Consider the following 23825-nt stretch of genomic DNA (forward strand, 5'->3'; position numbering starts at 1 on the left):
TCTTGTTGCTCAGGGGCCGCTTCTATTTTCACAAACAATTTGTATTTCCACATAGCACTGCTGCCTGGCCCCTCCTTGGAGTTGGTGATGAGCAGCTGTAAACAAGGGGGTTGGTACAAGCAGGGGCTGAAGTTTGGTGCTCTGTTCCTAGCCTTCCTGGCTGTAGTAAGTCTTCAGAGAGAGCCAAGTTTCCTTGCTGTGTCCTTTTCGCCTCCTGGTGTTGCTGCTCATCGTGCATGCTGTTGAAGGATCTGCTAGCAGGCATATGCTGTCAGGGAGCTCTTTGGGGTCACGTTGCAAACATACATGTCAAATATCAGCAGTAATGTGTCTATTCCAGCTGTAAATGCTGGATATTTCTGTTTTGAGATTTCTTTGTGGGAAGGGTTGACAAGGCTCTTTAACACATGCAGCCAGAAGTTATAAGGTCACTGCACTGTCCGTGTCCCTCCACCCTTCTTCCACTCCACAGCTGAGCTATCTCTGTAGAGTGCTGACACAGGGAAACCACTACTACTTTGTCACTCCCCTGCCCCAGCCTTGTTTTCCCAAGTTTAACCTCTCACCCACATCTGTTTCCTATGAATTTATCTTTGTGGAGAGCCCAAAAAGCCGTGAGGCTGTGTGCCTGTGCCTGCCTCATGGAGATGCTGTTAGAAGTCAGTGTTTAAGATCCTGAGCCACAGCAAGAGGAGAATGTCAGGGAAAGATGGATGAAACAGATTGAGATGTAGTGTGAAAACTGCAGAGAGCCTCCCAAGTCTGCCCCGGACTGGTGTTTCTGAGGATGTGACTTGGGAACCTCAGACTGGAGTGCTGTCCTCCCTGCAGAAGGGATGCTGATGGGATGTGTGGCCTTTTGGGGATATCTCTGTCATTCACTCTGGCTATCCATGACTAGCAGGGCAAGAGGAGGGACAGATGAAGTTATCAGTCAGAAGCACATGGCAAAGGGAAGGGACAGTCGTCACATGTTCAAGGCCGTGTTGAATGTGGCTTTGAGCAACCTGGTCTAGTGGAAGGTGTCCCTGTGTGGCAGGGGGCTTAGAACTGGATGAGTTTTGAGGTCCTTTCCACCCAAACCCTTCTGTGATTCTATGATGACTGGCCACAGGCAGTTTGAGACCAACTTAGTAAAGGTGGTGGTGAGAGAAATGTAAAGGGAGAGAAATGCTGTGCACCTTCCCTGGAGTGCTGGGAGGGGACAGAGGAAGGTTTGCAGGCAGCTTGTAAGCCTCAGATATCAGTGTCTGAATTCCTGCTAATACCTGATGTCTGGAAGGTGGAGTGTAACTTGTTTGCAATGGACACACAGCTGGGAGGGTTGTGTTTGCCAGCTGGGAGAGCCTGGGTGAAACCAGTAACTGAGTGGTGCTAAGGCTTGGGTAGAAGGCAAGGATTTTCTAGGTGGGGCTGTGTGATCTTCAGAGATGCAGTGAGGGCAAGAGCAGCCAAGGGGATCTCCATGAGCTGCACCAAGCGGTGAACATGAAGTCACTTGTACGTGAGGGATTCCTGCTAATTAACTAACTAACCACGGCTCACTGGGAATCTCTAGTCTTGCTTCATGCAGATAGTTATGTAGGTGACTTCTCTCTCTCTATTCCTCCTTTAATATTGGACTTTGTCAGATCAATTAAGTATGGAGGAGAGCGTTTTATATCACTGGCTTGCAGCAGCAATAAGAAAGCAAGTGCTTTGTCATACCAGCAAAGGTTACTTATAAGTCAGATAAGCATTGGGAGAAGGAGAGGTGGAGTGCACTAGAGTGCTCTGAGTTAATGAAAGTCTAAAGGCACATGTGCTTGCCTGGGGAGTTGTAAGCCACCTTGGGATAGGCTTGTAACAGGAACAGAGTTGACATGAGGCAGTAGAATGGCTGCGGCAAAGAAAAGGGAACTTCTCTTTTGTTTCTTTTTAACTGTTTTGTTTCTCTCTGGTGCTCTGTTCAGCACCAGAGTTTGCATGCGGAGTTCCTCATGCAAGGGCAAGAACAGAAAGCTGGAGATACAATTGATCTGTATGGGCTAAACCCATTTGGAAAGAATAGAAAATGCTAATTATGGGGCAGAAGTTAAAGACACATCAATCCTTAACAAACACAGAAGGCAGGTGAGCTGCCAGTCCTCCTGGGAACAGGGTAGTTAAATCCAGGAAGGATTTTTTAGAACCAGGGCACTCAGGAAGCAGGGTGGCTACTGGAAAGCCATTCCTCATCCCAATGCCTGCAGTGAGGGTAAGAAGCTTTCCATTTGAGCAGGGTGTTGCTCTGTGCCAGGCCTTGTCAGCCTGGTGTCTGGGCCTGAAATAACTGATTGGGCTGTAGTTATTGCTCCCAGTTTACTTAAGGAAAAGATCTGTGAGAACATGCCAGTTGTAGATTAGGAGGACCTTATTTTTGTATTAGTCCCCTCAGGTTCTGCTGAGTTTTGTCCCCTGTAATTGCCAGGGCTTTGCTATATAGTTCTCATAAATTAATGAGTCTTTGTGCTTGGGTTGTTACCCTGCTGCTGCTTGGGATACCTGTCCACTGGGTGCCTGTACATCTTTTCCCTGCTCTCAGCTGAGCTCATCAGGTTTCCCCTGTCCTTTTGCTGCTACCTTTCTCCATCTCACTGATTATAATAAAAAAAATGCAGCGTGGAGCATGTATGCCCAGTGTGTTGTGGCACCCTGTCTGTGGGACTTTTTATCTTCCCTCCTTCCTCCTATGCTGCAAGCCTTATCCTAACACACTGCAATGATGATCCCCTGTCATCCCACGTAGAAAACACCACCAGCAGCCCTGGACATGAGAACAGCACAGCTCTGGAGCACAAATGGCCTTCCTGCAATGCCCAAGATGAAATGCTGAACTTGGCCTTCACCATTGGGTCCTTCCTGCTCAGTGCGATCACGCTGCCCCTGGGAATCGTCATGGACAAGTATGGCCCTCGCAAGCTGCGGCTGCTTGGCAGGTTGGTGTCCTGGGCTCCCTGGCGGGGCTGAGGGGGGAATTCACACATTTTCTGGGACAGATGGGTGCTGTGCTTGTTGTGGGGCCCTTGCAGCCTTGGGAGCTGTATTGAGGGATGGGGCTGGGAGCTGCTGGCCGTGCATAGGGCACTGGAGCAGCTCTGGGATGATTTAGGCCAGCACAGTGAATTGCTTCATAAGGGAAGGGCCTGGGACTCTGTCCACACTTCAGCTCTCCAGTGTTGCTCTGTCTCCCCGGCCAGATGGAGCCTGGAGGAAGAGTGGAGTCATTTGTGAGTCATGGAGGGTAGCTTTTTCCTTGAGCTGGGAGCTATGTCCTGAGAGGCACAAAACCAAGATGTTACATCACTGTTTGCAAGCTGGGGAGTGAACTAGGGGATAAACATGTCCTGCCTGCCTTTTCTAGGGCCCTTCTACTGTGTGGGGTATGTTGCTTTTTGCCTCAAATAGTAAGGTTGTTAGCTGCTTTTGTGGCATGTCGGGGTTAGTCACTTGTTGGGCGCTGCTGAACTGTAATGCAGTGAACCATACCAGAAACCAAACTGGCCTATGGGCCAAGTGGGAAAAACAGGGCAAATCTCTGACTCTGACCCTACCAGAGAGGAGCAGGTAAAGGCTGTGAATGCTGTGACTGCAGCAGGGTCTTGGGACAAAGGCTGCTGCTGTCTCTGGTTACCTCGAGGTGGGGGCTGGCAAAGCTCTGTGCTGGAAAACCACTGGGGAATTTGGGTCCAGCAAGAGCTGCATCAGCACTGGGAGGAAAGGTTGCTGCCTCAGCCCTTGTGCAAGGTTTGTCTGTAATAGTTGGGTATTTCCCTGGATTTTTCTTTCCAAATCACCAGCTTCCCTCTCTCTTACAGAAATTATACTGCACTTTCTTAATGAGGTGCTGAGGCGTTAGAAGGATATGTAATTTACTGTAAGGCTGTCTGTAAGAAACTTATGGTTTTGATTCCCTTCTAGTGCCTGCTTTGCTGTGTCCTGTGTGCTGATTGCGTATGGTGCCAGTAACCCAGACTGTAAGTAGGCATTTTTCTGCTGAGCTGGGAGGGCTTTGGGGCTGTGGCTTGGGGTTTTTTTGGTTTTTTTTTTTTTTGGGGGCGGGGGGAAGCAGACAAGTGCGACTGTCACACCTCCAGATTTTACTGGGGTCCTGCAGAGGACACAAGCCAAGCATCTGCTGGCCTGTGGGAGCTTAGCGGCTCTGGGGAGGGCTGGTGTTTCACAACGCTAAGTGCAGAATGTAGCAAGGGCCGAACGTCTGAGATAGCCAGGTCTCTGAGTTTTGCGTTTGGGCAGGGCTAGGTCCTGTAAATGAACAATTAAAAACAAGTTCATGTTTTTTTCAGGGTTGGGAAATAGGTGATGGCATACAATGCGTAATTTGTTTTCTCACCAGGAATAGATGGATCTTGCTCCTCAAGACCAGATAGTGACATGACACTTTGAATCCAGTTCTTTCAAGTAAATCTTCCTTTTAAGACCCATTCAGGCAAGCTGCATCAGCAAGTCTGTTCATCAGAGCAAAGAAGCCCTTCCAGAGATTATCCCATCATGAACTCTGGGAGGAGAGCCCTGCCCCTCCCACTGTGTGGCTGGGGAGATGGGTGCTGGGTCAGGAGCAGCATAGCATGTCCTGAGGGTGTTGATCCGCTGATGTTTTTGTCAGGACCAAAGCCCTCGGGGCTCTGTTTCCTTTCCCTCTCTATCCCTGTAAAAGCTAAGGGTAGATATTTTTTTATTGTTGCAGCTCTGTCTGTGCTGATATTCATCGCGCTGGCTCTGAATGGCTTTGGTGGGATGTGCATGACCTTCACATCACTTACAGTAAGTGAAGAGTTATTACCTGACTATTTTATTCCTTACTGTGGCTGTGAGCTGGGCTAGCAGGAAAGAACAAAGTGGATCTTTTGCTTGTGGCTTGAATAGCACATAATTTTGTTTGGTACAAAGAGTCAGTCAGTCTTCTGCCTGAAAGGCTGAGTATTAGGTGGTTATTCCAAGGTGGTTTTTGTCTACAGTCCCTTTTTTTACCTGCCCCTTGCATTGCAGGTGAAGGGGGGTGGCAGGGGGTGGGGCGGGGGAAGAAGTGTTTTTGTCTAGGACTCAAGTTGTCATATGGCTGTACTTGCAGTGCTTGGTTACTTGGCACAGGCTGGATGTGTGTTGTCAATGCTAAATCCAGTGCAATACTGCAGGAAGAATCAGCAGGGCACAAACCCTTGCAGCTGGGTATGACTGGCTTTCTGCAAGTGCAGTTTGCATCTCACCCCAGGAAAATGGTGGTTCTTGAGTACAAAAGCTTTTGCTTTCAGTAGGGTGAGAGTCCCTTCCAGGTTTCCTTAGAAATGCTGTGGTGAATGCACCCAGCTCCATCTGCACAGCCTGCTTAGATCTGTTTAGTCTAGGGATTGTACTGCAAGCACTGCTCTACAACTCTCAGCTGAATATCTACATTTTGGGGTTCTTTGCCTGGAGGCAGAAGCAGTACCATCCAAGTAGCTGCTTTTTCTACCTCATTACCCTGATCCTTGTCAGTGTGACTGAAACAGGGCTGGGTGGAAAGTTTCCCAGAAAACAGTTTGGGAAGCACTGATGTTTCCTGAGCTGTGATTGAAAACTTTCAGCTTTGGACTGCGTTACCTTGAACTTGCTGTTGAAGTGAAACTTCCTGTTAAGCCTTGTTAAGTTAGAGGTAACCTTAGATACTGGCTGAACTCCTGAGACCTAAATTTGGCAGAGGCTGGGTTTACAGGTCACTGTGTACTGTGATGTTGCTGCCACTTTTGCTTGCATATATTCAAAGATTTCAAAACTGCCTAGAGATGCTGGTCTCTCCTTCATATGTGGTGGTCTTCACTGGAAGCCTTGGCCCTGGGCCCAAAGAAATATGGGGCAAATGTCATCCTGCCACACTTCAGATGAAAACAAGGAAGAGGGGAGCACATCAGTACTTCTGTGGGAGAGGATTCCCATCCTGCTGCTGCTAGCATTGGTTACTGTCTCTGAGTGGTTATTAAGGGGTCACAGTTTATTTTGGAGCCACTGGTGATTGGAGCGAGGGCAAGGATAGGGCAGAAATGTTGCATGTGCTGTAGTGTAGCTTTTAGCAGCAGAAGAGGTAAGCAAAGCCACTTATTAGTGCTCTCATTAGTGAGCCAGTTCCGCAGCAGTAAGGAAGTAGTGGCAGGAAAAAGTTCAAATCTTCCAACAAGAGATCCAAGCCTCGAGGAGGTCTGAAGCAAGTAGTGATGCTGTGAGTTCACACAGGGATACCTCAGATGGAACCCATCCCCTCCAGACAGCAGTGTCTTTTGTAAAGAGCTGAGGTGGCTTCAGGCCTGACTTCCCAGATCCACATTCAGATGTAGCTGCTTGTGCCTCCCTCCAGAGCCACACAGAGGCATTTTGGTACCTGAGGCATGTGAATGGTTAAAAATAGTCTAAAGTAGGAGGGAGGCGCTTCTTCACGTGCATCACAGCAGATCTATGGTGGTGACTGTTAAAAGCAGGTGTATTTTGATCATTGGCAGTTTACTGTTCTGTCCCTGTGTGATTCTGCCTGCAAGCTGGGGTGCTCATAGCTGATGTGTCAAGAGCGATCTTCTGCGGTGACACTGTAATCTCTTGTGGGTCCCTTCCACCTGTAGCCCATGGCGACGGAGAGTGTGGCAAGGGTGGGACACAGGGATGACAGTTTCATGGTTTGTGGGTTCCAGGCGATGTGGCTTGCATGCACTGTGCTCTGCACTGTGCCCAGGAGAGGCTGAAGTAAGTACTTAAAGGGGAGACTTGAAGACCTTTTTAAGGACATTCATTACACAGAGGCGGTGAGTGCTAATCAACTTCTGGTGCCAAGTAAGCTTGTTCTGGCTGACGCGGGCACTGACTGCCGAGCGTGCACGTGCATGCATGAATCAAAGCAAGGTGACTTCCCTCTCCTGCCAGCCACAAGTGACCTGAAGCGCTCCAGGAAATGGGTCAAACCCACTGGTGCATGAGCTGGTCCTCTGCCACCTTAGACAGGTTACAGTTGCTGCTTCGTAACGGGGTGGATGTGAAGGGAGCTCCTGAAGCCTGTGGGGTTGTGGTGCTCCCCAGGTGCTGCAGCTTGTGGGCTTCACTGAGTGTTGAAACCTCCCAGGACATCTGTACACGTGGGCATGATGTGTTCTGTTGGGAGGGCAGGAGATGGAGGTCCTCAGTGCCTCTGCAAGGGATTAACGGGATCTCAGGATTATGGCCTGGGACGGTACTCCACAAAGCTTTGCCTCTTGGATTTAAAGCCTTCTTCAGTAACAAGTCTCCAGGGTATCATGAAAGCACATGGCAAGCCGTGGAGCCAAAGCAAGCTGCTGTTCCTGGGTGCCTTGTGTTGTGGCTTGAGGAGGAGGGGGAGCGAGTGGTGCTGTTCCCAGTTCTGGGAACAAGGTCAGACTGTGCCTGTTGTTAAAATGCAGAGGGGAGATTTCTGCCTCGTGACTTGGTCTTAGCCAATATAAGTGAAGATTGGAAATGGAAACAGATCTGTGTTGGTGGCTTTGACAGCAACACAGGAATCTGGCACCAGTTCTGTTCCGAAGCTATTTCATGCAAAGAAAAAACATGTGTGATAAATTACCACAAAGAGCCTTTTATAGATTGTCTTCTGTCCTGTTTTCCTTTCAAAGAATTACAGCTGCTTTGCTCTTCATTTCTGCTGCAAACAGTGCCCTTTAATCGGAGTGGGGGGGCATCTCTAGGTAGGGAATCTTCTTTGCTCGGAAATATTAGGAGAACTTAGGGCTCCGTGATCTTCTATTTGTTGAACAGGAACAGGAATTTCCATATGCTTTGGACAAAGTGGGCAGTTTAAGGCTTTCCTGGGGAATACATTTTTAGTGTCTGTGTAACTTCCAAATATACCCCTGATAGGGAAAACAAAGTTCAGCTGGAATAAAAATACCATTCTCCATTAGTCTAGTTCACAATCCCTTGACTTTTTCCACTGTTCTTTCAAACAGTCCTTGTAAGAGGAGGGAGACTGGGTTTGGTAATACTGCTGTGGTAAGTCTTATATGTGGAATATCTCCAGGAAAAAGCTGAAAAAATTACAAAATATGATCGAAGGTCTTAAACTCGCTATAGGGCACATGAGAAAATAATCTGCAAGAGGAAAATATTTTATTGCATACCTGTAATGAAGGACTCCAGGGGAAAAAAGTTATAGCAAAATTAAGTCAGTATCTTTCAGGCAGGGCATAAGGTTAATAGTATGTTGAGTACTATTGTCCTTTAAATAGGAGGCGTAAGAGTTTCTGTCATTATAGGTCTTGCAGAATTGGGGCTGTCATACCACAATGGGCAGAAGTTGGTGGAGGAGTCTCTTTGGGCTTGCAGGGGTAAGATCAGAATGAGGATCAGATCTTTCTGGTGGCAGAAAAACCAAGAGCCCACTTGCTCTGTGGCTTGTTTGTTGGTTTTTTTTTTTTCCTCTGGGGTTTATTTTTTCCAGTGCTTGCTGCTATAAAGACAGCATGAAAAATGGCTTAGTAAATACTGTGTGTTATTTTAGTAGCTGGTCTTTAGATGAGACCTGCACAGGCATTGCCAGTGCTAGCACTCAGTCTTGAGAGGCTTTAGGTTTTCTGTCTGGGTATGGACTGCTTTTTCCCTTTCCTCTGCCCCCCACCCTTCCAGGTAGTCCTGGATTTCTTTTCATCCCAAGTACTCAGTGTTTTCAGTTTCTGCTTTGATTGGGATGGATAAGACCTTAAATCTCCTATGTCCAATTTCTTCTCATCTAGCTGCTAGCTTGATGCCAAATAGGATTTTTAGGAAATTAGCCTTTCTAGGACTTCTGTCCCCATCTAGGCAGAAGCAGGCTTGGGTTTTCCTGAGCATGACTGTTTGCTTTCAGGCCTGCTCTGTGTCTCCAGTAGCCCTCAGAGCAGGAGGATCCACCTGGGAGTTGCTTGTCTGCTGTATGAAAAAGGCTTTTTGTGATCTCTGGGGCTCTAGGGAAAACCAGCCTGAGCCAAGAAGCAGCTGTGTTTGTGGAGCTCTTGCCCTGCTCTGAGCGTCCCAGTAGGAACAGCTGTTTGTTGTAATTTCTGGAGATTATTTTAGGTTTGGGGTATTTGAGATTAAATGAATGCCCTGCCTAGTGACAGTGACTAGCCTTTTTGTAACCTGCAGATACTGTATTCTGCAGATGCTGTTTTCTGGGATGTGTATTCAGGCCACTGCTTCCAAGAAGAGATTTTTTTGTGCCTGGTAACAGACCTTTGGATCCTTTGCTGTTTTCAGTCTGCAGCTCCTGGAAGCAGCCTGTTGGCAGCTCTCTCACATGCAGGGATCTGGGGGTGGGGATCCTCACTGCAGAGGAGTGCAGTGTTTTCTGCCTCTGCCGTGTGCGTCTGCTCAGGGTTCGCCAGCAGCATTAGGCCCAGCACATCATTGCTGCTGTTCCCTGGCCAGGGTTATCTGAGGACCTGAAGACTGCACTGCATAGGAAGCTCTGCAGTGAGACAGAGGGATGATAAACAGCCAGATGGGTCCTAGAGTGTTCCTGCACAGGAATACTTGTGTTGTAAACACGCTGGTCCTGCTGTGACACAAGCCAGATTTGCTTGCCTTATATGCTACTCCTGGGAAAGATGGATTTGTTTTTCAGCAGTGGAATGGGAATGTGATGACAGCATTTGCTTGCTTAGACTCAGTCTAATATTCACTGAATCATTTTGTTCAGCAGCATCTTTAAACAGATAAAATGCTGGTTATGCTTTCAGGCCTAGAAGGCGCCTACAGTTAGACTCCTTTGAAGCTCTCTGAGGCTGATGTGGTAGTGATGCCACATAGAATTTGGGGAGGAAGTAACCCAAAAAAGGAGGTGGGAGAGAAATCTGCCTGCCTGCAGCAGAATCTCTGCCCATTGACCAGCTTCAGGAGGTATTGGCAGAGCTCTCTGTAGCCTACAACTTCTTCAGAGCTTCTCCCTGTAATGGCTAGTTTGCAGGCCATTAGTTAATGACTGAAACTGATTTGCTTTAAGTTGTTTAGAAAAAGGGGGAATTCCTCCTTTCCCAGGAGAGTGGGAAGGTCTCTCAGCTCTTTCTGCCTGCTCTACTCTGCTTCTGGGTCCTGAGTGGAAGCAGGAGCTGGAGAGCCAGTCTGGGAGCACTTTTGCTGTGCAGGTGGCAGAAGGGGCTGCTGTGAGCTGCTTCTAGCTGTTTCTACTGAGATCTTTGCTTTCCCAACAGATGCTTGCAGAACCAGCCTGGTCTGCTTACAGCAATGCCATCACATCTGATAGAAGCCCAGGCAGTGAAGTGGGGTGGGTGGTACGAATAGCAGCACAAGGTGCTGTTGCTGCAGAGTTCAGCAGCTTCATAGCTGTCCCAGGCAATAAAGCCTTGGATGTGTTTGTGATTGCCTTCCTGCACCTAGCTCCAAGATAGTGTGCTTGGGCATCTGAGCCATCCAACAGATACAGAAATGACCAGCTTTAGTCACTCTTGGAGAGTATGCTTTCACAGAAGGAGTCAGGGACCTAGCTAGAAATGGAAATGCGAACAGCAGCACAGTTCAGGTTTATCTCTGTTCCTTCTTGTTATAACAGGAACTTCTCAGTCTACTGCAAAGATTTGGGTGCTCACCCAAAGCGCATAAACAAACCTGGCAGTTCAAGGTGTTGCAGGGTGTGTTAAAGACTGTGCAGCGATTACAGCCTGTGTCTAATGATTCTTGACTAAAAAGAGGGTGATACCTAGAGAATATAGGCACATATTTTTTGGAGAGGAAAAGAGGTGGTGGCTACAGACTTGGGGTAAGGAACTCTTAAAGAAAGCACAAGGGCTGGAGCAAACGCTCTTGTGCCAAAGGTAACCAATGCAAAGTATGCTGTCAGTCTGCAAAAAAGCAGTGTCATTTAAGCACATAAATCTTGGATTGTAGATGTCCCCTGACACTGGAGACAGCAATGCAACTGGCAGAGCAATGTCCTGAAGAGCTACGTCTTTGAGTAAAATTGTCTGCTTCAGATTCTGGTATCTAGGAGTCTTAATCCTAAATGCCAGTGTCTTCTCAAGAAAGCCTCCTTCCCTTTTCTTCCTTTCTCTTGGCAGCAGCCTGTTTCAACTGATTTTTTATTTTCCCAGCTGCCCAACATGTTTGGTGACCTTCGTTCCACGTTCATTGCTCTGATGATTGGCTCCTATGCTTCTTCTGCTGTGACTTTTCCAGGAATCAAGGTGAGGCTGTGGGATCATGACTCATGACTGGTGGTATGCTGATGTCTTGTACCATGTAGCAATAATGTGGCAAGAAAAAGGGACTATTTGTTGAAGCACTGGGTTTTTTTCTTTTTTGAGATGTGCATTTACAAGATTCAGTTCCTGTCTGTGTAAAAGACTTCCCAAGTGACTGCCTCAGGAGCACAACAAATACTGCAGTGGTCTGTTCACTAAGAGATGGTAAAAAATTAAAGGTGCCAAGTAAAAGTGAAAAACTGAAGATCTTTATGAAAGGTTGCTTTTTAATATCTAAGGAGTGTGTGTATATATGTGTGTTTTTAGTATGTGTGTATATTTAATCTGTGTGTTTGTCAGCAGTGATTGGCTTGAACATAGTTCAGAGCTAGCAAACAGCACTGAAGGGACAGAAGAGACAATCACTTGGGCTGCCTTGGTAGATCACTAGTGGTTCTGAACCAGAGATGTTTCATTGCAGAGTTAGCATAAGGGGCACACAGTAAAGGTAAGCCAGTCTCAAGTGTGCAGGGAAGTTGCTGCTGGCTCTCCATGGAGAATGTCCTAGATAAAGACCTTTAGCAGTCATCTATGATGCAGCTGCATGCTATTGCAGCTTGGAAGTCCTGTTGTTATAGCTGCTGTTAAAAGATATGTAAAGATGCATATACATCACTTTCTAAGCCTGCATGTCACACAACTGTGTTTTTGTTACTACTAGAGTTAAAACTAATTTTAGATGTAGCATGTTGTTCTTTCCCACAGTTGTCTCTCGGACCTTGTTCAAAGAATGTTGAAGTATCTTTCTGCTGTTATAGTCAAAACCATATTCCCTTGTGATTTCCAGGTTATATATGACTTTGGGGTTTCCTTCATCCTTATTCTGCTTGTCTGGGCAAGCTGTGCAGGACTAGTTTTCCTCAACTGTTTCTTCAACTGGCCACTGGAGCCTTTCCCAGGGCCAGAAGACATGGACTATTCGTAAGTGTCCTCTAGACTGGCCTTGAGAGCTAATCCCATTCTTAATCCTCTAGAAAGTGCTGGCATGACTAATTTAGAGGAGTGGAGAGGGAACTCCCTTGCATGTTGTTTATTGCTGCCACTTCTTCTTAGGTTGATGATTTATGTCTGCCATTAGCATTATGTCTTGACTGCTCAATATCTGTGGAAAGTGGAACTTTCCAAAGCAGAGGAATTACAAAGGAAAAATGATTTGTCAGTAGTCATAAGTATTTCTATTGGCCTGGGGGAAGTATCTCTCTGTGCTCTGGAACCAGATGATTTGTGGGTTTGTAGATGGGAACTAGTGCTTGAAATCTACACATAGCCTTTCCAACTCCTGCAACTTTGCTGCCTCTGATTCCTCGCCCTGTGTTGCAGCTCTCATGCTCTTTACTATCCAACAGGGTGAAAATAAAGTTCAGCTGGCTGGGATTTGACCACAAAATCACTGGGAAACAGTTTTACAAGCAAGTAACAACTGTGGGGCGCCGTCTCAGTGTGGGGAGCTCCATGAAGGGCCCCAAGGAGCCAACAGCCTTGCAAGAGAACAACAAACTCTGCCTGTCTACAGTGGACCTAGAAGTGAAGTGCCAGCCTGACAACACAGGTGTGGTTCCATGAGCGCCCCAGGGTTGCTTGTGCTGGCACAAGTCTGTCTGCCTCTCTGCTCTGCTTCAGATCTGTTTATAAGAGATAACAATAAGTGATCCATGTGTTGCCAGGACCATGTGCCAGACACCATTATTTAAATACACGTTCAGTTATATAAGGGATCCTGTCCTTGTATGCTTGTCTAAATATGCCAGTGGTGGGGGCAACAGCATGGGTAACTGGTCTGGCTGCAGAAGGACAGTGCAGTTGGTCTCTGCTGTCTCTTGGATCTCGTGGGTGTCACCATGACCAAGCCTTCCTTACTTGGGGTTACAGCAAAAGCAAATGGCTTGAAGCTTCCTTTTGCTCCAAGCCACAGAATTAGGTGAGTTGTCCTTCCTGCTCCCTTGCCCCAGTTACTGGTAGCCAGACTCCAAGCATCTATAGCTGTTCAGTATGGAAGTTTGTAAGGCACCAGGTAGCTGCTAACTGTGAGTTCCTCGGAGCTGCCACTGGCCCGCAGTATTGGAATGACTAGCTAGGAGACCTGCTAACCCAGAGGTGAAAGCCTCTTCTGAAATTGTACATGTTTACGAAGGTATGTTGCCTTCTTGAGAGACTATTATTCCTTCTGCAGCTTCTCCCTCCTTCATGAAGAGTGTCTTCAGTCCTATCTTGTTGCTCAGCCTTATCACAATGTGTGTCACTCAGCTGCGGCTCATCTTCTACATGGGAGCCATGAATACCATCCTTGAGTTTCTGTCTGGAGATGAAGATCAAGGTAGGGTAACCTGAAGACTTTTATCTGCTTCCTTGAAACTGGGACCTGACCCAGGCTTGGTCCTTGCAAGAGGCCAGCAAGTCTGATTACTCAGCAGATATACAGTATATGGCAATTCGTGGTGTCAGAGTGCAGTGACAGCTGCTAGTAGGGTCTAGTGGAGGGCTGGAACTAGCCCAAGACAAGGGGCAGTGAGGTAGATACTTGAATGTCAAGCTAATTTTAGCCCTGTGTCTGTTAAGTATTATTCTGTGTTATTTCCTCAGATGGGTTGTTGAAAGTAGCCTCTCAGGATGGACTATGATAAATTTTTTTAACTGGAAAACCTATTTCATCAGGTATTTGCTTTGCTTATCCTAAGCAAGCACAAAGTACAGAGCAACTGATTGTCATGACTAATGGTTGGACTAGGTATCTCAACCCAGCAGCTGGGGGTGGGAAAAGTGAAGTCATAGCTGTTTTGTGCAGCTTGGTGTATGCTGTGGAGGCTCAGGGGTGCTTGCTGCGCTGGACTCGTCAGTATTTATAGCTCTGATTCAGTACATGAAGCAAACAGGAAAGAGTACATCAGTTTACTGTTGTTGAAAATACCCAGGATTGCAAAACAAGACTTAGCCTTTTTTTTTTTTTTTGTCCTTTGTAGTAAGATCCAGTTTGAACTTGTTAAATCTGGATTGCATGAAGCTGATAAATCAAGAGGCACTCCTCTGAAAACAGGAGTGAGCTCTGGGGGAGGGAAGGAAACTCGGGAAACTCCAAGTGCCCTGGCATTCCCTGAATTGCTTTGTTTCTTGATCCTTTGACAGCCTGCAGCATTCAGTTCTTTATCTCCTGGCTCAAGAGCCAATTTAGACATTAAACAGTAAACAGGACAAACTTCACACTGCCTACCTTTCCCAGCACTGCTTAGTTTTCTGCTTACCTTGTAACTCTTTCACTTTTTTATTTTTACCCTGTCTTGCTCTAGGTATTTCTCTTTCATTTTTTCCTCTCCCCTCCTTGGTACTTCAGAATTAATACTAACTATATATGCTGCCAATTCTGTTTAGATCAAGCTCCATGTTAAAAAAGGAATGGTGCCCCTTGGGTGTATTGCACGATATTTTTTTTTTTTCTATGCCACCTTTTAAGATTTCTTCTCATTTTCCCCTCCTCCCCCTGAATGTAGCCTGGGCTCGAAGTGCAGTCTGCTGTCTTGGTGTTTCCATGGCATCAGCAAAACAGTGATATTGTCTAGTCGCAGCAGTGTCAGGCTGCAAGAGCCATTCCAGGATGTGTGCAGCTCTCTAGAAATACAATCTGTGTGGATCAGGAGGGGATGGGATGCTGCTCCCTTGGATTCCTCGTTGTTCTACTTTACCTGAACATGATTTGTTTAGAGAGCTCCTTCCACCTGAAATTGCTTTCAGGAGCGCTTGGCAAGGGAAGGAGATTGTTGAGTCAATCCTGCAAATGTTATGGTCAAGGAAAACTTAAATATTCCTGGGAGCGGAACAGGAGAGAGGGATGTGGGGAAAAATAATTCAGATAAGTAGCAAAGTCTTAGAGTTGCAGTGAGGCACTGTGTCCTTGAAAGTCCCGCTTCCTGTGCGGATTATGGTGACTTTGATCTGTCATGAAAACTATAGGTGGAAAGAGCAGTCAGCCTGTGGCTACTTATCTTCTGAAAAACCCCAAAAGATGGACAGGCTAAGGAGTTCAGTGGCTCTGTAAATAACTAATTGTATTGTAGGATGGCAGGAGAGAGTAGACCTGATGTGTTTATGAAAGATGCAGTCAAATTTCAAGTTCTAAACTGTCATCTTGCTTTCACATCTGGTAATACTTGAAGACCTTAAGTAGAATCGGGGTAGGCTGGAAAACTCAGCTGTGTGAGGTGCTTGCTCAGGATAGTTTTGAGAGAAAGACACGTAGAACAGGTGGTGTGAAGGTTTGTGCCCGTGTGCACACCCTTTGTTTGCTTTATCCAGGCTTCTAATTCTGCTGTATCTACTTCTGCTGGTATTTGCTTTTTTTTTTTTTTTCCCCCCTCTTCGGGAAAGAATGTTTTTTAAGATGATAAAAAAAAATGGGGAGGCCCTGTTTTGTAGCAGCTGCAGTGTCTCCTTCTCTTCTCTTCTCTTGCTGACCCCATAAATTTCATTCCCTGCTTCAAATTGGCTTCTGCTCTTGCTGTTTAGAGCCCAAGATTAAGTGTTCAGAATAGCATGAAGAGGCAAAACATGACAGCATGGCTTGCTGCTTATCCTCTATTAAAAAATAACCAGACAACAGCAAATCAGCTCCAGGGGTGTTGGTAGAGGGTGATGCCACCTGTCTTTTGGCCACAGCAGTTGCTGTAACGAGGTGAGATGTGGTGCCACTTCAGGGCTTGCCTTTGGGAGGTAATGGGGGCATGAATATGAGTTTGGAGGTTGAACATGTACATTTCTCTTGGCTCCCTTGCCAGCAACTGGAGCCAGGAAAGTATCATCAGGTGCCATGTCTGGGCACAGCAGAGCAGCCCTGCTGCTGGGGTTTACTACAACTGTATAGGAGAGAAAGGCTTGTCAGAAACTTCTTCCCATTACCAAGTTGATTTTGATTTAAATACTTGCTGTACTGCTTTGGCTAGATCTAGAAGTGTGTTGGGAGGGAGAAACTAAAATTCTTTTTAGTAGTTTTGCTTACAGTGCTGTAACTTTTAAGCATTCTGTGCTGAGATGGGCAGTTTCAGAATTACATCCTTACTTCAGAGCTGTGGTACACCATGACTCACCAGCCCTTCTGTGTGATGTCTACAGATCTATCACGTGGGCTGCAGAGAGGAAGTAGAAAAAGCATTGCAGGGTGGGGGAACTGTTCAGTCAGTAACAGGAGGGGACAGTTTCTTCTGAGTCTGCTGCCATCAGCTTTCCATGTAGACGCTTCTCCCATCATGGGAGAATTTTCACTGTTTAAGCTTCTAATAATTGCTCTTAGATGCTGTGGGTTTTGCCTGGTAATGTGCCCTCCCCCTACCTCTGAGCTTGGCTATTCAGCACGAAATAGGTTAGTCCTCGCTTCCCAGCCTGGCTTGTCCTTGCTGGACCTTCCCAGCTGGAGAAGATGTAGCTGCAGCTTCCAGCAAGGCAGGAGAGGAGATGTCTAAGGCAGGGTTGGCTGTGCAGGATATAGTGCTTGTAGAACTTTCCCTGTTGGTCCTAGCCAGAATAAATAAGCCTCACTGGCACTAAGCAATTACTGGGTCCCATTTCTGGAGCCCGACCTGCTGTTGGGCTGATGCTGCTCAGAGAATATTAGTGCAGGATGAGAATGGTTGAAGCAAGTATACTCAGTATATTCACTCTGATGCCATGCCTCTGGAAGGCTAAATGATGCAGTGATGCTTTGGTGTCTCCCAGCTCCTTCAGCCCTGCCTGTTAGCCTGTGAGCACGTGGGCTCTGGGCTCCTGAGAGAGGAGATCAATGGGGAGGAACAGTTTCTTCTCGTTGCTGCTACAGTATCGCTTAGACTGACCTTTTTAATTTTTTTCTCCCCTGCAGTGGCTCTCTACACTTCCATTTTTGGGGTATTACAACTGCTGTGCTTGCTGACAGCGCCTGTGATTGGGTACATCATGGACTGGCGACTGAAAGAATGCGATGATAGCTCAGAAGAGAATGAGGACAGCAACACTGAGCAGTGCGTAGTGTGCGCCACACGGGACACGCAGCCACGTAGCAGGCCCCCTCTGCTCTGCATATGTGTTTTGTGATGAAAGACTGAAAAGAATATTGGTTCTTCAGTATAGAAAAGAAAGCCTGAAGGAAGACTTGATAATTGCAGAGGAAAGGACCCAACTATCTTCCATGTCCACTAAGATCAGTCAAGAAGAGCAAATTTAAATTGTAGCAGGGGAGGCTCAGACTTCCCCTCTAGCCTAACAGTAAGAGTAACAACACCAAAATAATTGCCCAGATGTTCCTCAGCTTCCACTGATGGAGATCCCACCACCTCCTTAGGCAGACCTTTAGCCAAACTGGTTTAGATAGAGTTGATATGATATGTGGAGAATCTTGCTGTGAGTTCCAGTAGCTGCTGAAAGTGCTTTTTGTAACATAGGTTTTGCTATCCTTCCAGAAGTGACAAGAAAAAGAAAACACGTGATCGTCAGATCCAGAAAATCACCAATGCCACCAATGCCTTTGTATTCACAAATGTCCTGCTGGTTGGATTTGGAATCACCTGTCTTATTCCTAATCTACCGTTGCAGGTGAATAGGCCAAATGGATGGGTGTGCTGGAGGGGCTGGCAGTGTGGGTGCTGGCAAAATGACAGGCAGGACAGAGCCGGGAGATCCTGCGAGCCAGCAGAACCAGCTAGTTGCAGGAGGGTTTTCTGGCACTGCTGGGAGACTTCTGTACTGCTTTGGGAAGTCTTAAAGTTGAAACAAATAATACCATGCAGTTTACATATCTTGAGAGAACCTAAAGAAGCAGCTATAGTTAAATGTCGGAATTGATCCACAGTTTATTCACACTTGGAAGCTTCTGCAGCTGAGCTGTGTAACAACACGTACTTTCCTGCTGAGATACTTTCCTCTCAGCCCTGCCTATGTGTTTAACCTGGGCTTGATTTAAGCTGCTGATGGTCAGAAAATTGGCTGTAAGAAGTATGACACTGATATATACAGCAGGTTATTTCTGCATCAATTGCTATGCCCAATGGTACTTGTGGGATTATAAACCTGTTAGAATATTTATTTTGTGGCACCACCTGTTTTTGGCAGAGGAGATAAGTGATTTTATGGTATACTTAAACATGCCTTGATGACATAAGCAAACAGATACAGTTTTCTCATACTTGCATGTTGTCTGCAATAGCTTGTAGAAAACTAAACTGGCCACGATTGCAATGAAAAGCATTGTGACTGTGGCCACAGGTTGCTGGGGACATGTCCTTGCAGTGGTACCATCTACAAATGAGATAGGCCTTGTGCTCAGGGGGCACTACATGTAAGCCTTTTCAAAGTAAGGAAAAGCAGTGCTTTTAGACTTGAGTACAAATTTCTTCCCTTGTGCTGATATTTCAGGTTTTGATTCTGGGTTCATCAAGCCCATCTTTGTGTACTAGAAAGGAGAACAGTTTTAGAACTGGTGGTATGTTGGGGTCTGGCATCTAGGATGTGATGTTTTTCTGCTTTTTTCTAGATTCTTTCCTTCATTTTGCACACAATCGTGAGAGGGTTCATCCACTCGGCTGTGGGAGGTCTCTATGCAGCTGTGTAAGTTTCTGCTTACCTATTAATATGTGGCTGGCCAGATAAACTGGTTTAGGATGGTAAGCTGTCCAGGTGAGAGAGAGAGATCAGGAAGTGCAGTCTTCATGGTCAGAGGGGAAAAATGATGCAACTTGTTTCCTCAGTCACCACTGGATGACAGTAGCTAGACCAAAGTCCTAGCTGATGCTTTCCTTGTTTACAAATAGCTAACAGCTTTGACATAGCTACTGCAGTGAGACAGGCCCAGCTATATATGGGCCTCATGTGAGACTATGTCGTTGACACTAAGGTTATATAGTAAAAACTCAAGGCTTTTTTGTCTTATAATGAGTAGCTATGTGCATGTGTACAGGTAAAACATTAACATAATTGAATACATTGCTACTGGTCTGCTCTGACATCACATTAGTAAAGCATTGCTCAAGATACCATTAGTGATGCTAGCTCCCTTTCCCAGGACAGATCATCCATCCTGTTTCCAACTTACCAAAATTATCAATAGCTGAATCTAAATACTTTATTCCTTATTAAGCAATGAGGTTTGGTTTTGAAAACAGATCTGCCTCTCTGTCCTGAGCTGTTGGACAGAGGAACTGAAAGAAGCTGTTATCTTTCAGAGAACCACAGAATCACTGAGGTGAGAAGGGACCTCTTGAGACAATCTAGTCCAACCCTCATGCTCAAGCAGGGTCAGCTAGAGCAGGTCGCCCAGGACTGTGTCCACTTGGGTTTTGAATGTTCATGGATGGAGACTCCACAGACTCCTTCTGTTGAAGGTTTTGGTCCCAGTGTCTGGGGAATCCAGACTAGAAAACCCATCTAAGACTCTACTTCAAAATTCATGAACTTTTGGTTCCCTGGCAGCTAGAAGCAAAAGACTTTTGTCTTGGGCAAGGTGAGTGCCTGTTGCTATACTTACCAGCTTGCTTGTAAACTAATCCTTTTTGCCCATTGCAACTGTCTTGAACTTCCTGGAGAGAGATCCTGGAGTGTGACTTCTTTGACTACTTAAAGGTTTTGTTCCACTTTCTTTCCAAGCTTAGTTTAACTTGACCCTTTTTAGACCCTGTTTAGTTGTGGAAAGAGAAGGATGTTAAACTGTTTCTGAAACTTATTTTTCCATTAGTGGTATCTGATACTCAGCACTTAACAATCAACAGTAGTGTTTAGCTTGACATAGGATCAAACATGTCCTCTGAAAAGCAAAACACATGATAACCTGTTGTGCAGGTTTCACTCACTTATAAAGGGAGCAAATTGTTATGACAAGATGAAAATGACTGCCGAGCAGCAAATGGTGTCATGGGTAAAGAGGCCCTGCTTTTAACTTGTAAATATCAACACTCTTCTCCCTTTGCAGTAGGAACAGTAGTTGTATAAGCACTTCCGCCTGCCTATGGTACAGCTGCAAAACAAAAGTGCTGGATCTGATACTACTTAAGTTTGAGAGCTCAGGAGGAGAACAGTCTGGAGAGGAAGGCTCCAGCTGTGTCACCCACCAGCTGCATTCTGCTCCAGAGAGCACTGTGCAGACCATTAGCTATAGCTAAATACTTTATTTAATGAAGTATTTATATGTAAGTCCAGGAGGGAGAAGTTCTTCACGTTATGCCTGTCTTGGGACTGTGCTCTGTTGCGTTAGTCAACTGGGAATGTAATCAGATCTGGGTGATGTGAACAGTCAAGGTGACATGTAATAATGCTGTTGTGTTCTCTGTTGACAGATACCCCTCTACTCAGTTTGGCAGCTTGACAGGGTTGCAGTCGCTGATCAGCGCCCTTTTTGCCCTTCTGCAGCAGCCTCTTTTTATGGCATTGACGGGACCTTTGGAAGGAGACCCTCTCTGGGCAAGTTCTTCTCAAATTCAATATGAAAGCTTGGTGGTTAAGATGATTTTGGCTGGCCTCTTTGAAAACAAAAGGACTCCTGCGCATGGACAAGGTTTAAAAACAGCCAGAATTCTACATGTCCCTTGGTCTGCTGTTACCTTGGTGCTGTCCTGGAGACCCTTCACTGTGTGAATAATGAACCTCTGGGAGGGAAGGCCATTAACTTTTACACTAGTGTATGGAAAGGGAGGAAGGGAGAAGGCTGAAGGAGTGCTTTCTACTAACTATGGCAAGTCAAAATCTCTCAGGTAAAAGTGAGTGAATCCATGTGGACCTCAAAATGCAGTAGATGTAGCTCAAGAGATCTGAGTATTAGCTCCAATTAACCAGTAAATTTTGGGTTACTGATGCTAATGTCCAAAAAGCCAAGTGGCTATTGAGGGCAGGGCTAATGTAGTGTCTTGATGAGGGCAACTTAATAAAATGACATGGGTGGTCTAGGGGAGAGTCCTGGCCTCTAGGACTGGCCCACCCCAGCAGCCTGTTGCTCTTCAGTTGGCAAACTTGGTGTAAAAGAACTGCCGTTTAAACAGCCCTGCCTGCTCTCCAGCAGCCATGATCCTGAGCAACAAACCCTTGTGGCATTTAGCTTATACACGTGGTGCTTTGGGCACAGGAGTGTGAATATAAATACAGTGGAAGTTGTTGCCAATACACTGAGCAGGGCGTCCCCTGGTTTGCCTGCAGCTGAGTGATGTAGGCTGGGTTCTGACACTTTGGCCTGCATGACTCTGTCTTCCTAGCCTGCCTAACTTTGTTTTGCCTTTCTTCCTGCAGGTGAATGTTGGCTTGCTTGGTGTGAGCTTGTTGGGTTTCTGCCTTCCAATCTACCTGGTCTGCTACAGACGCAGGCTGGAGAGAGAAAAAAAGCAGAAGATGGATGATGCCAAACTTTTCCTCAAAATCAACGGCACTCCCAATGAAGAAGCCTTTGTTTAAACTGGTGCTTCGAGTACAACCTCCCTTGTACAGGTTCCTACCATATCCGTGGGTTCTACCTGTGGTGTAAGCCAGGCTTTTTCTCCCCTGGCTCTGCCAGTCTTTGCTCTTCACTGGAGTGAGGGCTGGACATCATGACTGAGCTTTCCTCAGATACATGGCAGGAGGAGACTTCCCACTCCTTACGCCAGAACAAGGGACACTTCTCCGTTTTATAAAGGCCACACAGATACTGTGTCTTAAATTATCCCCTGATCACACCCTCCAGAGGCAGAGTCTCTGCATAGGAAACTAGGGAGAGGAGGAGTAGAGGGATGGGGGAAGAGGGAAGAAAGACTGTAATTTGAGTTTGCAAATGTAATGCACTGAAGTCTCTTTTCTCCCCCTCTTCCCCCAACCTTGGCTGACACTGTCTCAGATGCAAGCTGCACTCTCCTCCCTCCCTGAGGCTTCATAATGGTCTTTCTGCTTGATATGTAGCTGGACCCAGTGTTTTTACTGTCTATCCAGACATACCCCAGACTGTTTCTGAGGCAGGGAAGGGGGTTTTATTCCTACATGTATGAGCACAGCTTCAGTGTATTGCTATGTGTTGGCTGCTAGCACTGACAGCTCCCAAACCTTTTATTACTGCAAATGACACAGACTGTGACACAATGGATCTGCCTTCCACGCTGAAATGAAGAGCCTAGTGGACTGCTTGGTCTAAGACCAAGCCTTCAGAGGCCTGGAATTCCCCTTCTTCCTGGCCTACAAACCACCTGTACATGTTTTAAACTGTCTGCAGTCCTGGAACCTTTGAGATAGGAATTGGATCTCATTTACCAATGAAGTGCTTTGAGACTTGTTGCCTTTTGCCTCTTCTTCCCTCCAACATGACCCTGGGAGGAGAGCAGCAGCGTGTATTTAGTACAGTGGAAAAGCTTCTTGAAGCTGAGTTCTGGGGCTCCAGATACCTTGGTGTTCACATGTTATGAGCTGACTTGCTGTTGAAAGGAATCAAGAGTGCGGAACACTCCTTTGTGTCTGGTAACTGACTCCTGTGGACGTATGGCAGGGTGATGTGGTGATGTGATTCTTCCTCTAGCCATAGCTTATTTACATTGTTCTGATAATAGCCCCCAAACTGCTGAACACCAGGTTATTGTGACTGACCAAAAAGCTGCCGGTTTGGCTGTACTAAGAGCCTTCTACAATGTTGATGCTCTGTCTGGACAGAGTATGTGGTGATTGATTGTATGGTCAAACTGACTTCTAGAGCAATACATGTGGCTAAAGGTGTCCCAGGCCTGTTCACCATGGAAGGAATACAAAGGGAATTTTTAACCTGCTTATTTTTATAGGGGTTTTCCTAAGTCCTGTCTAAAGCTGACTTTTCTGCCCTTAACCTTCTTGTTGAGGTTGGTAGCTCAGTCTCTGTAGCCTTGTGACTAAAGTTAATCACTGCATCATTTGGACCTGTTTGGAGCAGGACTGTAGCACTGAGGGTGAACATCAGCGGGCATGCAGCAGCATACTCACTGGGCTAGTGGCTGCAGGAAGATTGGGGGCAGAAATAAAACAGTTATGAAGATGTGTAGTGGTGGCGCTTTCTGAACTGCTAACTCCTGCATTACTGCAAAGCCTGGCAGGGGGTAAGTCATTCAACTTCTTTGTCTGGTCAGAAAAGTACAAGACTCCATCACTGCTCTGTTAGCTCTAAGCTGGGGCTTAGAAACAACAGTGCACTCGGACCTTCCTTTGAGAAACTGCCTGGAAACTGGGTGTTAACTCCATTACTGGTGGTTTCGAGCATGCAGATGCTCAGCCCAGCCAGGCCTCCACCGTTCCTAAAGAGCAAGTCTGGTGACCTTGCACAGAGAGCCTCGGCAGGACTGCTGGAAGCCCTGCTGCAGAGTCCCTAGCTGGTGGCCTTGCCAGCACGGGATGGCGAGGCAGCTTTGTGGGACAGCAGCGCCATCTCGAGTCACTGCCTCCAGCCAGCCTCCTGCGGGCAATTCAGATGCTACTCCACTCCATGGTACCTTTTAGTCTTCAGTCACTCTTGTCAAAATGACTTGCCACTTGAGTATTTTACACGTTTGTGGAACCTTTTTTAATGTGTTGCCTTTATTAAATGTGTCTGTTCCAAGACAGCCTTATTGCCTGCTGTCAACACTTCACTTTTTCTAGAAA

At 46.4% G+C, this 23825-nt stretch overlaps 1 protein-coding gene across 1 annotated transcript in view; it reads left to right on the forward strand.

Annotated features, from left to right (window-relative positions):
• Window positions 1-23785, forward strand: part of SLC43A2 (solute carrier family 43 member 2) — a 30591-nt gene extending 6806 nt beyond the window's left edge. Inside the window, exons 3-14 of the mRNA XM_056335343.1 lie at window positions 2768-2957; window positions 3940-3995; window positions 4727-4803; window positions 11115-11207; window positions 12052-12185; window positions 12611-12813; window positions 13435-13578; window positions 17104-17242; window positions 17681-17813; window positions 18751-18824; window positions 20546-20669; window positions 21489-23785. Coding sequence (XP_056191318.1) covers window positions 2768-2957; window positions 3940-3995; window positions 4727-4803; window positions 11115-11207; window positions 12052-12185; window positions 12611-12813; window positions 13435-13578; window positions 17104-17242; window positions 17681-17813; window positions 18751-18824; window positions 20546-20669; window positions 21489-21650 — 1529 coding nt within the window. The 3' untranslated portion in view covers window positions 21651-23785. The remainder of the gene's footprint in view (window positions 1-2767; window positions 2958-3939; window positions 3996-4726; window positions 4804-11114; window positions 11208-12051; window positions 12186-12610; window positions 12814-13434; window positions 13579-17103; window positions 17243-17680; window positions 17814-18750; window positions 18825-20545; window positions 20670-21488) is intronic.
• Window positions 23786-23825: the final 40 nt, after the last annotated feature.

This window comes from Falco biarmicus, chromosome 1, assembly GCF_023638135.1.
Source record: "Falco biarmicus isolate bFalBia1 chromosome 1, bFalBia1.pri, whole genome shotgun sequence".
Lineage (NCBI taxonomy): Eukaryota > Metazoa > Chordata > Aves > Falconiformes > Falconidae > Falco > Falco biarmicus.